Source organism: Ursus arctos, unplaced genomic scaffold (genome assembly GCF_023065955.2).
Source record: "Ursus arctos isolate Adak ecotype North America unplaced genomic scaffold, UrsArc2.0 scaffold_7, whole genome shotgun sequence".
NCBI lineage: Eukaryota > Metazoa > Chordata > Mammalia > Carnivora > Ursidae > Ursus > Ursus arctos.
In genome coordinates, this window is record NW_026623089.1 from 30,567,063 (window position 1) to 30,581,638 (window position 14,576).

At 51.5% G+C, this 14,576-nt stretch overlaps 1 protein-coding gene across 1 annotated transcript in view; it reads left to right on the plus strand.

Annotated features, from left to right (window-relative positions):
- Positions 1–13,414, plus strand: part of TLL2 (tolloid like 2) — a 120,497-nt gene extending 107,083 nt beyond the window's left edge. Inside the window, exons 16-21 of the mRNA XM_026493767.4 lie at positions 132–312; positions 1,679–1,804; positions 3,835–3,962; positions 6,850–7,063; positions 8,440–8,690; positions 10,193–13,414. Of these exons, the coding sequence (XP_026349552.1) occupies positions 132–312; positions 1,679–1,804; positions 3,835–3,962; positions 6,850–7,063; positions 8,440–8,690; positions 10,193–10,327 (1,035 nt within the window). The 3' untranslated portion in view covers positions 10,328–13,414. The remainder of the gene's footprint in view (positions 1–131; positions 313–1,678; positions 1,805–3,834; positions 3,963–6,849; positions 7,064–8,439; positions 8,691–10,192) is intronic.
- The last annotated feature ends 1,162 nt before the right edge of the window (positions 13,415–14,576 follow it).

Consider the following 14,576-nt stretch of genomic DNA (forward strand, 5'->3'; position numbering starts at 1 on the left):
GAGGACCACTGGACCTGGCTGAGCCAGTCTGGCCACTGGGCAGGGAGTGGCTGTAAGGAAGGGGCTCCTGCAGGGAGTCAGGGGCGGAGCCGTGGGAGTACCAGGGGGCTCCCCACGGCACTCCCTTGCAGGTCTGTAAGTACGACTTCGTGGAGGTACGCAGCGGCCTATCCCCTGACGCCAGGCTGCACGGCAAGTTCTGCGGCTCTGAGATGCCCGAGGTCATCACCTCCCAGAGCAACAACATGCGTGTGGAGTTCAAGTCGGACAACACGGTCTCCAAACGCGGCTTCAGAGCCCACTTCTTCTCAGGTGTGCGGGTTTGGAGGCAAGGTCACGGGTCACCATGGCTGTGTAGGCTCTCAGCCTCTGGGGCACCTGCCCACCCCTCTCTGCCCACCGCCCCTACCCTCACAGTATTTTGCCTTGGAGGGGGCATGCCTGGATCTGAGATTTTTTATATTGGTGGCTATATTATTATTACAGGGCTGCCATAACACCCTGCCACACAGTATGTGGCTTGAAACAACAGAAATGTATTCTCTCGCGGTCGTGGAGGCCGGAAATCTGCACCAAGGTGTGGGCAGGGCTCTAAAGGCTTTGGGAGACTCCTTCCTAGCCTCTAACTAGCTAGTGATTCCTGTGTGTAAGTATTCGGTGGGCTTCACCTCTTTATTCCTTAAGGTCTCTTCGTTGTCCTCATGAAACTAAGACCCAAAGTGTTCGGTGTCATGTTACCACAGGGTATGGTGAGGGTGGGTAGACACACTGGCCCCCAGAGTCATCCCGGTGTCGGGGGCCGGGGGGGGAGGCCGGTCCTCGGTTATCGCAGGAAGAAGCTGGCTGGAGCTACAAGAACCACAGTGACAACAACAGCTGGGACTTGAGTTCGGACATCAGAACAAATACAGGCTAACGCTTACTCTGAGCTGGACACTGCTCTAAGTGCTTTCCCTGTACCGATTCCTTTCCTCCTCGCAACAGCCCCTGTGAGGTGAGGACACCTGTACGGGCTCCACTTTACAGGTGAGGCAGCTGAGGCACAGAAGTCAAGGACTGCCCAAGGGCACAACAGCTGGGAGTGGCAGAGCAGGACCATAGCGTGGCCAGATGTGGCCCGCACGCTTCCCTACTCCACAGGCTGGAGGTGGCGTGTGGTCAGGGAGGAGGAGCCCAGGCTTCCGAGTCACACAGGCTGCTTGCTCACTGAGTGGCCCTGGGCATTTTAGTGTCCTCAGCCTCAGTTTCCTTACCTGTAAAATGGGGGCATAGTCACCTGGCTCCTCAGGTTATATGAGAACAGACTTAGATGCTGTATAGAGCATGCGTCAGGAAGTGCCCATCACATAAATATTCAATATGTTGCAGTTACTTTTATTATTGTTACCAAGACTATTCTTAATAGTGGTCTATCCTTTAAGGAGCTCCTTGTTTTGGCGGGCAGCAGGGTTAAAGGACGTACAGGTTCATTCAAGTGCTTTAGGCGCATGCGGAATTCAAATACAGCAGGACCAGGCACCATCCGACAGGTGCTGCCCCCGTCCAGCCCAGGAAGGGGATTCCCCACATCAGGGCAATCAGGGAGCCTCCCTGGCAGAGGCTACTTCTGAGTGGAGTTCTAAGGTGTGAGGGGTTTCCCAAGGAGGCGTTTCCCCTGAGAGCCTGTCGATCTCCGCAGACAAGGACGAGTGCGCCAAGGACAACGGCGGGTGCCAGCACGAGTGCGTCAACACGTCTGGGAGCTACCTGTGCCGGTGTAGGAACGGGTACCGGCTCCACGAGAACGGGCACGACTGCAAGGAAGGTGAGGCTACACCACGGCTGGGAGGCCAGGCTGGCCGTGGCCGCCAGAGTGTGCACCTGTGCAAGAGTGCCCGTGAGGGGCCCTTCTGGTCTGCCCTCCCTCCTGCCGAAGCGCGGTATTCCCCAGGGCAGCTCCCTCCTCCAGGAGGCTTCGGTGCCCTCGAGTATGCTCCTGGGGTTACTACTGCAAAGTGGGTACACCCCCAGGCTCCAGAATCAGACGACATGATTCTGCTACTTACCGGCTGTGTGACCTTGGGCAAGTTACTTCACCTCTCTGAGCTTCCTTTTCTCTTCTGTTTAAAAGGAACCAAACAGACCCTCTTCTTAAAGGTGTATGAGGAGTAAATGAAACCATGCCTAGAAAGTATTTCAGACAATCTGGCATCAATTAAGCACTTGACATGTCAATACCTATCAACCATCTATGACATAATATTTATTATCATATGCAGGTCTAATAGTGAAATAGAATTTTGAAAGAGATTGCTCCCTGCTTCATTTACTACTGGGAGTTCAAGGTCAAATACCTTTGAATGTCCAGTCGTTCTGGAAAGAGCCTCCCTCTGTTCTCACCCTGCCCCGTGAAGGGAGTTTGAGCATCTCTGATAAGCACACAGGCCCAGCACAAGGCCCTGCAGAGGTCAGGGGAAGGGAAGGGGTGAAGACTCCACACCCCCTCTCTGGGATAAGCATTTCAAAGTTCGGAGACTTGACAGGGGTGCACAGGGTCTGATCGGGCCTACCTGGCGTTTTACAGGAGGAGCTAAGACAGCAACGTGCGGCCACCCTCCAAGCCCAGGCCTGTGACACAGATATGGTTGTTTTGGGTTGGTTGGGAAGCAGGTTGGAAGAACTTGGAAGGACACATCATTCTGGAACTTCAAAGTCTTTGTCAAACTCTGTGAGGTGGGCCCGGGCCAGAACAAGGCTTGCTTCCTGTGGTGTGGGGGAGGCTAGCATGGATTTAACCCCACTAAGGTCCCGCCAGCCGAACAGTGGTGGCCTTCCTACGGGCTCCTCCAAGGGGTGGGGTGGGGGTGTGACAGCAACTGTCCCAGACGCTGAGCCCCTGTTGGCATTTGTCCTCTGTGTGGCTGCAGAGTGCAGGCAGCCATGAGCAGGGACGTCCCTCCAGTTGCTGCCTACCCCCTCCCACTTCCCCTGACCCACCCTCAACTGCTGCCTCTGGCACCCTGTCCTGCAGCCGCAGGCCAGAGTAGGCGATAGGGCTGGGGGTGGGTCTGCACACCCTCAGCTCCCTCTGTTTCCTAATCATTTACACCAAAGGCAGGCCTGGGTTCAAGATCCAGTCCCGCCCCTTCCCAGTGAGTCACTCACCCTCTTTAAAGGTATTTCCTCATTTGCAAAGTGAGAAGGATCAGGTAAGGGAAAGCATTCAAATGCTTAGCATCGAGCCCAGCACACGTTCTAGCTGTTGACCAAAATGCAGAAAACTGAGCTAGTCGTGGGATCCCTCTTTGCTAACAGCACCATAACCAGGACAACACCTGTAGCCTCCGAATGAAACTGCTTTGAAAACCTAAAAGAAATATACATGGAAGGCGTAGTGATGAAGACCTTCCGTGGCACTTGCTAAGCCTTTTACATGTATTATCTCATTTAGTCCACATATCCCCCTGCGAAGTTGGCACCCCTCTTACAGATAAGGACACCAAGGCTTAGGAAAGTGCCCAAAGTCCCACGGCTTGCAGGCAGTGAGACCAAAGTCCATTTGACCCCAGTGCCTGTGATCTCAACCACTAACTACCATCTTTGCAACGATAACCATGACGTGAATAGTAGGAGTGGGAAAAATGAGCCCCCTGAGCCGCCAGCAGGAAGAGAGCAAAACCAAATAAATCAACAACTCTCTAGCCGGAGGACACTTGACTCAGGCTGACCCCTGCCCCCACATTTGATAATGACCCCATGACAAATAAGAATGAGAGACGGAGACTCCCCCACAGGGCCTCTGCTGCCCACCAGTGAACTGCTTCTCTCTGCATGTGTCTCCACATCCCCCTCCAGCTGGCTGTGCGCACAAGATCAGCAGTGCAGAGGGTACCCTGGCGAGCCCCAACTGGCCCGACAAGTACCCCAGTCGGAGGGAGTGTACCTGGAACATCTCTTCCACCGCGGGCCACCGGGTGAAACTCGTGAGTCATTTTCATAGTTGACAGACTGTAGCACACTTTGGTTTCAGACGGACAGGGGGTCCAGTCTCTGCTCTGCCACTCCCCAGCTCTGAAACTGGAGAAGGTTATTCAACACTTCCAGAACTCTTTTCATTATATGGAAAATGAGGATGCTGATGAAGCCTCCCTCGTGGGGCTGCTGCGCAGAATTCAGAGGTGGGGGTAAGAAAAGCCCTCTAAATAGCACCTGTTTGCAGAGGTAGCGGTCCAAGGGGAGCATTCACTGCACAGATCGGAAGAGCTGACATTCAGTTGTTTCCAGTTGTAATTTGTCACAGAACAATACATTCTCAAGGTTAAAAAAAAAGTAACCAGTACAGAGCATTGGAAAGTGGAAATCAAAAGCTTCTAGATTCCCCCGTGCCCACTTCAGAAATGACCTCTCTGAACTTTTTTTTTTTTTTTGTAAATTCTACCAGAAATTTCCTATGCACATACAATAATGTAGGTACAAGCATGGGAAAAATATATATCGTTTTTCTTGCCCAAACTTCTCGAATGGACTCTTATCATTCATATTCCTTGATAACTTACATTTTAAAAATTAACAATAGGAGGTTAAGTTATTTATGCTAATTCTCTTGAATTAAAAAATTAAAGTCTCTCATGCATATGATTATAGGTGTGCACATCACCGGGCATGAGTCTGGTGCAAGTCTCATTTCTCAGCCCCAGAGACTCCCGGGTCCTGGAGTGTAAAACAAACCCTCTTGCCAGCTGGAGAAGGTATACTCCAGACAGACATTTTTAAAATAGGTCCTTCTGACTCTGGAGATTTGTAAGCTCTCCAGAAGGCATATGGATGTTCCTCTGAAGTATGGGCCAAAAATGCAGGGAGAATGGAAGAGAACAAAGGAGAACGTAATGATAAGCAGACAATGGCCCGGGGGCTTGCCAGGGTGTTCACTGGCGGGTGGGAGCCGTGAGCAGGACAGGTGGGTGAATGGACGCCCACAGCAGAGCACAGGTGCTGGTGTCTGGCTGTGCCAGGCCCGGGGCGGCGAGGGGTGGCGAAGGCAGAGCCCATGACCACAGGGTGCTCACAGCGGGCACCTCATATGCACGGCTGCCCATGTGGGAAATGCTTTCGGCGGCTTTTCTGGGTGTCAGAACAGCCTTGAATCTTGGTGAGGGTGAATTTAGTGCTCTCCCGCCAACGCTGCCCTCTGCTGGAGAAGGTTCGCAATGGCAACGTACATCTCCGGCGTTGGCGGAGGAATGGCGCCCCGCATCCTCCCCGCCGGAGGAATGGGGGTGGGAATGAGCAGCCTGCACAACTGGAAGCCGCGCTTTCTGTCCAGAGGCCTCAAGATTTGAGTAGTTGCGGACCGTCTTCCCCTTCTTTACAGTGCTAAGGAACTAAAGCAGCTGATCACAGGGGCCAGAGTTAGGCCAGATCTCAAATTTATAGACGTTCGTACTTGCGTGTGCTAGTTTTTAAAAAAACTTCCTTGGGAAGTGCATGGTGGGGATCTTGGTCACGCTATTTTTGCTACCAGAAAATGTGAGTTGAATACTTCCCAAGAAAATGGTGTTTCACTGTGTGGGGGCAGCTACAGGGTGTCCCATGGGTGTTCCTCCCATTGCATCATCCACCCTGATGCTGCTGGGCTCCCCTCCTGCTCCTGCCCACTGTCTATACCACCGTCAAACCCAGCTCCCCTTCTATAAGGTGTGAAGAGCTTTGCCTGTTTCTACTGTTTATCATTCCTGTGAAAGCCTGCACTGCTAATGATCTCCACTTCCATCCCTATCTTGTCTCTCCAGCAACTCTCTTATGAACTCAGACCCCCCTTGCCCCCCACTAATGTCCTTTCTTCCTGCTCTGTCATTTGGTCCAAGCCTTCATTTAACACTGTCCCCTCGCACCTTGTCCCATCTCCGTGGCAGCCGTGGGCAGGCCACCAGTCATTCAGCTGCCCAGTCCCTAAGAATACATTTGGGGTTGTGAAGCTTGGTGCATGGCCTGGAATGGAGGGGCTCCGCTGGCCAGCTTTGGGGGGACAGGGAGGAGGTGGGCAGTATAGCCTGGTGTTGGTTAGGAGTGTGGGCTGGAGTCAGGCTGGCTGGGGCTCAAATCCAGCTCTAGCCTCCTCTAGCTTGGAGGAGTGAGCTTAGGCAAGACATTTCTATAAGACTCAGTTTCCCCTTCTGCACATTGGGTCTAATACTAGCTCTTCCCCCACAGCATCATCAGAATTAAGTGAGAAAATGTTCATGAACATTTGGCACAGGACTCTGCATGGGAAAAAACTCTCCTCAAATGTCAGCCACCATGAGGATATAGACGAGGAACAGCGTGCCCTTCATACAGCCTCATCCTATCATTTGTGCTCAAGGATCGCACAGCACAGAGGTTGAGGGCGGGGGCTCTGCAGCCAGACCTCCTGGTCATGGCCCAGCTCTACCAGTGGGCCAGTCACTTGATTGGGCAAGTCACCTGATTGCTCTGCACCTCAGTTTCCTCATCTGTATAGTGGGGATGGTAGCAGTAGACACAGCACAGGGGCCTGAGGATTCTGTGAGGTTATATTTGTAAAGCACTTGAGACAGCTCCTGACCCGGAGTGAGTGTTTGCTCTTTGCTGCTGTCATCATTAAGTGAGAAGGAACCTTGTGACGGGATAGGGGAGCAGAGATGACCACAAGCATCTCAGCTCTGGGAACCCGGCCGTCTCACCTGCAAAGTGCTCATAGCAGCAGTCGCTCATGTGACTACCTCGTAGGGTTGTTTGGGGACCAAGAGAGAGTGTCCTGTGTGCCCCGTTCTCTCCCAGCCCCCGGAGAGGCGGCCCTCGCCCCGACTGAGCACCAGGCCCCTGCCTCACTTTCGGCTCTTCTGTCCCCAGACGTTTAATGAGTTTGAGATCGAGCAGCACCAAGAATGTGCCTATGACCACCTGGAGCTGTACGACGGGCCCGACAGCCTGGCCCCCAGCCTCGGCCGCTTCTGCGGCAGCAAGAAACCGGACCCCGTGGTGGCTTCAGGCAGCAGCCTGTTTCTCAGGTTTTATTCGGATGCGTCTGTGCAGAGGAGAGGCTTCCAGGCGGTACACAGCACAGGTTCGGGAGCCGGGGTGCCCTGCGGCCCGCTGAGGCCCACGGGAGCTGGACGTAGATGGTGATGGACGCGGGAAAACAACCGCCACTCCTGCTGACACGGGGGGATGGGAGGTGGGCGATCAAATGTCCCTTTAAAAATGAAACGTGGGCAACCATAGGGGGAAGCGGTTTTCTTTGAATGTCCTTAACTGACGACATTTAAATGGGCCACACTTTGTTGGTGCCACACCTCTTTCTGCCCGCCCTTCCTTCCTCCCTTCCTTCCAGCCTCTTTCCAAAACTTGTTTGTAATCTTGCTGGTCCATGAAATCCCAAAGTCTGGGAACTGAGGGGTGGGGAGCAGCCCATTACCTCCTAAGGCCCAGTTCTGGAAAATGGAAAATGTTTCTATTACGCATTACTTTTCCTCCACTTGACATGTCACATCTCGGGGACTTGAAATTTCCCAAAGACAGCTCAGACCTGGAGGAAATTCTCCAGAAGAGCACATGGGGTTAAGAGTTGGCAGTCAGGCAGCACTGGGGCCAGCTGGGCCTGACAGTGTCACTGGGCCACAGAGAAGCCACACCGCGGGGAGCTGGGCCCCTTGTGGGTGTGGAGCACATGGAGGACAGGCAGTGGAGGAACTTGCCTTCAGAATGTCTGGTGCTCTCTAATCTGTGATCACTCTCATTTCTCCATTTATATTATGTGGTCTCTAGTGGCCTAGACAAGATAGGGTGAGACCCAGGCCAACCGGATTAGGGTCTCTAATCGCTCTCTGGGGTCCTAGTCACAAACTCAGAAGCCAGCGCTACAGAATACAAGCCCAAAGGATGAGGCCCAGGTCACTTGTGACACCCCCGGGAGCCTCAAAGTGAGACTACTCCGCACTGCCAGATGCAGAGCAAGTCCCTCTATAATCAGGTTTCTGGGTTTGAGGGATTACCAGTAGTTCTATGTGCTTTTGGTGCCCTCTGTTGGCAACAGTGACAAATTACAGTTAGTAGCTGGGGCTCGGGAGCTTCTCTGTGCTTCCAGCACTTCCAGGGAATTAGGTGGTAGAGATCCAGCCAGCCAGCTTTTTTCAGTAGCTTGCTCAGGAATTCCCCAGAGGCCTTATATGACCCAATCCAGGAACATAGGGCCTTAGGTGGGAAGGGCCAAAGGGGACCCCCCCGTAAGCCTTGAAACTCAGACCTATAGGCCTCTGTTTACTCCTCTGTAAAATGGGATGATGAAACCTGCCAGACTTTCCCACAGGCACGCACAAGGCCTCGTAGAGAAAGCTGGCAGGCATCAGGGTGTGAAGAGAGAAGGCCAGGGCTGGGAAGTGGGTGGAGGTGGCCCACGGGTCTCTGTGCCAAGGGGACGAGGCGGCTCTCTCTCTGCTCCAGAGTGCGGGGGCAGGCTGAAGGCTGAAGTGCAGACCAAAGAGCTGTATTCCCATGCCCAGTTTGGGGACAACAACTACCCGAGCCAGGCCCACTGTGACTGGGTGATCGTGGCAGAGGACGGCTATGGAGTCGAGTTGATCTTCCGGACCTTTGAGGTGGAGGAGGAGGCCGACTGTGGCTATGACTACATGGAGGCCTACGACGGCTACGACAGCACGGCGCCCAGGCTCGGCCGCTTCTGTGGCTCGGGGGTGAGTGCTTGAGGTGCCAGCCGGGTCAGGTGGAAGGCTGAAGACTCAGAGCGTGAGACACACCGTGCTGGGGCCCCCACTGCTGGAGCCCTGCTGCAGTGAACTGGGGAAGGGGAGAGGGGGCCGGAGAGGAGGCGGGGAGTAGCCTGGGAGCCGATCAGGAGGGCCCCCTTCTGATGCAGGCTGTGTAAGCGCGCCTTCCTTGAGGATTTTCCTCCCATGTTTGCAAAGGGTTCCCTGCCTCCCCCTCCATTTTTATTTGGCCTTGAGGCTTTAAAACTTGTTTTAAGTCATGCTTTTGTATATCCCATATATTCACAATTCTCTCCCCGGGCGACTCCAAATGCCTACGGGAATGACGAATCTCACTGGAAACACAGACTTAGGCTCCAGGTCCTCAACATTTTTCTCATTGTCACCTCTCTCCTCAGCCACTTAGCCCGGGCAGGGCCGGCCTGTGTTGTTCACTGTTTTCCAGCACCTGATGTAGAAGCTGGTATACAGCTGGCACCCGGGGCAAGTGTGTGGACCGGCCAGCACAGGGTCCTGGTCACGCTCGGCCGCACCACGCTGGGCGCCGCTCCCACCGCACCCCTGTCCTGTCCTTGTCTCTGCCTCCGGGGCTATCGCACAAGCTTCTGTGCTGTCGGCTGAATTTATGTTAGCTCATTTTGGAGTCACTTGTGCTTCTCGTGCTGATCAGAACCTCAAAATGGCATTTATATCAGTCTCTGAATAATTTCCCATCATCTTCCCTCCCGAAAAGAAAGGATGACAAAGTGTGACCTAACCAATGCCATGCCTTTGATAAAGTCTTTCAGAAAGTGGGGCCCACACGCAGAGGAAAACCTTGGAGAGTCCCGAGCAGTGAACTGTGTGGGAAGCCCAGTTGGGTCCCGCTGTGCCCTGGCAGACAGCAGCCTCGGAGCCTGGCTCCCCTTCATTGAGCCCTTGGCGAAACCTCTGTGACAAATGTAGAGGCTCTGTGCCATGTTTCGCCTTGGACAGGACATAGGCCTCAGGCTGGGCCTCGGGGTTTGGTCCGCTGGGAGATCGATCCCAATGGTGACTTCACAGTCAGAAAGACCTGAGCTTGGGTCCTGCCTGGCTGTGTGAACTTGAGTTTCGGTTTCCTTTCATGTAGAATGGGGACAGCACCCCCCTTGTCAAGTTTACCTGAGGTGAGGTCTGAAAGCACTCGGAGTGGTCCCCAGCCCATCTGTGCCCTTCGAAATCCATAGATTCCATGTGAGCTGCACGTCTGGGACTGTCTTTGAAAATGTAGGGCCTGGGGAGCTTTTCTCTGGAGCAGAACTGGCAATGTTTTCCTTTGAAAAGGAGCTGTGTCACTGCCCTACAGAGTCTCTGGTGCTAGGGACGCCCCGTGGCGGCACTGGCCTGCCTATGTCCTCATGTAACCTCTGTCTCATCCTCTGTGTTTAAAACTCCAGCCACAGCCAACTCACCTGACCCCCCCTGGTTTTCTTTTGCCCTTTCCTCAGCCATTGGAAGAGATCTACTCTGCAGGAGATTCTCTGATGATTCAGTTCCACACGGACGACACCATCAACAAGAAGGGCTTTCACGCCCGGTACACCAGCACCAAGTTCCAGGATGCCCTGCACATGAAGAAATAACATCGATGTTCGTGAAAGACAGGCACTGAGAATGTGTTCTTTAACAATAGCACCTTGTGAATCTGCCCTAAACCAGTGTAGAGGTTTTTTTTTTTCTCAAACAAAAACTCAAAATCTAGTCTTGGAGGTATGTATCTGGTGAAGTTCCGCCAAAAAGGAGGAGGGAAGATGTTTCTTTGATTCTGGCTACAATGTTATCCACCATGGACTTTGAGAGAAGATGAAGGTTTTGAAGTCACTTACCACTCAAGCTATGGCTGGTCACACTGATTCTCCTTGTCTGCTGCTCCCATGGGGCAAAAAGCCAGCCCTTGGGTTGGTCACTCCTCTGTTTCTGGACGTGCTTTGGTAGGTGCCTGGCAATGTGATCGTGTCCTGGAGACTCAGGCTGTCTTCTGTCCACATTGAGCCATGAGGATAAATTCTTGGCCATGGCTGATTCGTTACTCATAGCTTTGGCTGGAGACTTCTGCTTTCTGTCTGCCAGGGACATGTCAACCAAGAAACCTGAGAACACGGATGTCAGGCCTGAAGAGGAACCCGCAGGAAGCAGTGTGCACAGGGAGCCGGAGTGAGCGTCATTGTCACCACACTAGCAGACATCAAGCCTTCCCTCTGTGTCATTGGTCTCCTTGCCACTTTGGGTATCCCCCATACCTACTTGCAAAGGAGGCTAGGGCATCCACTGTGAATTCCAGCAACACATCTGCTGATGAGAGTCCCCGGTGTGCCGAGAAGGAAACATCCTGGCTCCTCCTGATACTCCTTTCCTGGCTGACTTGAGAAGACCCCACCCCCACCCCATGCTTGGGATTCCATGGGCTTAGAAGACCATTTCCTCTTCCAGCTTTGGAGGTATTTTCTGTGGTTGACCTTGACTTCCAGACAACTGATTCAAACTGCATTTGCAACATGTGCAAAGACAGCCTCTGAGGGACCAGCTCAGGACCCTCGTGGGGCGAACCCTGTTGAAGACTGGTTAATTATAAGTCATGTAAGAATCATCATCAGTGGGATAAGTCAACCTGTGACTAACTTCCTGTCACCAATCAGGTTAAAGAGTGCATGGGTAACTTCACTCAGGCTAACTGGTAGTCAATCACCTACCTGCCACGAGAATTCACCATGCTAGAGAAGTGTAGAGGATGTTGTTTACATAATTTTAGAACCTCTCGGTGTACTTTAAACAGTGAGGTAGTTTTGAATGGCATTTCATTAAGGCATCTATGGGCATTATGAGCTAAAAGCTGTGGTATGTTAGCTTTAAAAGAGTATTTATGTTGGAATAATTTTAAATGATGTTTACATAAGTCCTGTTGGGTTGGTATTGAGCACAGGACAGCACACGAGAGTATTTTCCGTGTGAGACCCGAGATAGCTCCCAAGCACCAGAATTCCTTTGGGGTGAAGTGACATCATTTTAAACAAAGTATTTGTAAAAGCTTAAAAGTTATATTTTTTAAAGATCAGAATATGCCCCCAGAGGACTATGTCTAATTAAAATGATGGCTGGGGGTAAAACAAACGAAGGATAATACGAAGAAAGGTAGAAGAAGTGCATGGAAATATTTTTTCCTTAAAACAGAAAAAAATTCAAAGTATGATTATTAATAATAATATATGTCTGTATATATGTATGTATGTAAAGGACCAGCTGTCAGAGCCTTAACCGATGCAGTGTGACAGATGCCGACCCGCTGACTGTAGTAGCTTTACTGAGCAGGCCTCCTGGAGCAGCCCTGCATTTTATGTGTGTCGTTCGCCAAGCCCTCTCTTGGCCCTGGATGGAGATTCGGCCTGAGTTCTCCCATCGAGACAAATCCTAGGCCCTGCCCCGGGGGCCCTCGGACTCAGCAACGGGAGCCCCTTGGCTTGTGGTCCAACCTGCCTGCTAAGATGGATCCCAGCTCTCAGATTTTTGTATTTTCTGGGGTTTTACTTTGTCTCATCATATCTGTCAACACTGAAGCTGAAACCAGAATACATAAGGCTATTAGAGGTCTTTGTTCAACGACAGGAAAATTCTGTTGTTTCGACCCCTTAAAAGCCTGAATAAAATCAGTGAAATCCACGGACAAGTGGGAGAGAGTCAGACACAGAGTTGGCTCTGCCCCAGCTTTGGCCGCCCCCGTGAAACAATGGTACTTATTTCTATCTCTGTAGTATGAGTATTTTCAAAAACACCCAACTTGGCCAACTTGAAACAATGGGACACTTATGAAAACCTTTATTTAGGCCTTCTGCGAGTGACGTACTCCCAGACAAGACAAGCCCTGATTCAGCTGGGGCCGGCCAGACCGCTCCCCGGGAAGCTCGCTCAGGGATTGATGCCCTGGCTTGTGGAGAGAAGGTCCACTCGCAGGAAGACCCAGGCCCCTGGCCAAAGCTCCTCACAGGGGACCTTGCGCCAGGCTGCTTTGTCCTTTAATTGGGTGCTAGGCCTTGGGGATGTCACAGGCTCTAAGACTAGCTCTGGTTCACAGAATTACTTCGATGACCTGATGAAATACTTGGAGTCTGGGTCATCCGCCTGGTCCAATTCTAGTGTGATCTGGTCTGGCAGAAGCTAGAGACTGAATCCCAGGTCAGGGTGAGGGTCTGGAACTAACTTTAGCCTGTGGAGTTTCTCCAAATGGAGAAGACAAGGCTGTGCATTGATTCACTATAAAACCATTTTCTTCTAACGTTAAATTTCATCTTACTCATGAAACGCTCAGCCTGTTTAAGTTGTTTGTAAAACCCTATTAATGAGCAAATTCACTCTGGGATTTGCCATTGATCTGGTCCATTTGATAAGTCTCAAATAATTCATGGTATTGTTGTCCAGTTTGTGAACAAATGTTCCCTTGGCTTCAGCTCCCTTGTTTTTCAAGTTTCCTTGGTAGACCAAGCTTCTGAAAAATAATCCCAAATGCCTAAAAGGTTTCTTTTTAAAAAAGAAAAACTGTTTAGAGTGCTATCTATAAATATATTGTACTTTTTATTTTGTGTAATTTTACATTTCATGAAACATTAGTCTCAAAGAGAAAGTGGAGAGGAGCTAACTCGTCTGTCTAGAAAGAATTGTTTCATTAAAGAATGTGGATTTATGGATGTGTCCTGGGTTTGTATCACTGGTTCAGACAAGAGTGGTCCTCTTGGCGATAATTTCCTCTCATGCTATAAGACTTGAGGATAGAAAAAGGGGGATCTTCTCAGTGGCTTTCTACTCTCTGGTGAGTACCCAGTGCCTGGTTCAGAACAGAGCTCCTATTGGACCCAGAGAGTCATGAGCAAAGCTAAAGATGGCTTCAAAGTTGCCCCCTTTCTTGAATCCAAACTGGCTGGAGAACTGACCGCATACTTGTTGTGGAACTGGTTAGTGTGGTGACCATGCTCCATGTGGTAGACGCCGTCGGTCTGTCCCTCAGCACCTCTTTCTACTTGTCTCCACCTGTTTCTGTGCCTGAGGACCACAGGTGGCATCTAAAACTCAAGGTCACAGCTCCTGTAAGGTGGCCTCTCCCTCTCTGGGCTCTGGCAGCCAGTCCTACTCCCCGCACAGGCCTAGGGGTAGAAATGACACCCAGCTGGTGTAATCCTGGGGCGCTGCATTAACCCCCAAGGAGGACCTTTATAAATAGCGTGTGGAATAAGCCCCCTTCAAATATAGCAAATTGAATATCTCACTTATTTCCTGTGATACAGGCTCATTTTTAACCCAAGGACAGAGATTCCATCTAATCAAGGAGAATCTTCTCAGGTTGACCAGTTGAGGAGACCTTGGGGTATGTTTAGAATGTTGTGGGTCCTATCAGGGAAGGGTAATAAGGAACCGTGTTTTTTGAAACGCTCAGATCGGTCTTAATGCAAAATTACCTAAATGCAGAGCTATTTCTGCAACTGTTTTGTGCTGCGTGTGGCGTATCAGGGTTTTAGGACTTCTCTTCTTGCAGTCACGTAGTCTCCAATGGGAGGGCGTGGCCTCCTGGGTCATGTGACCCAAGCCAGCCAGATCAGATTCTCTTCCTGGAATGGAAGTCTTGATCAAGGGGCAAAAGGGCTGAGATGTTCTGGAGCTCATTTTCCCTGGGAGGCTATCCTGAGAAGACGGTGGAAGGGTCTCTGCTGCTGAAGCCTCAGGAGCAACCTCGCTCCACCTTCCCAGAGCCTGCTTCTTTCTGTGAGCTCTGCTATCCCCAGCCAATAAAGTCCCCTTCTTAAGTTAATCATAGTCCATTGTGACCAGAGAATCACGACTGGCCCGGAT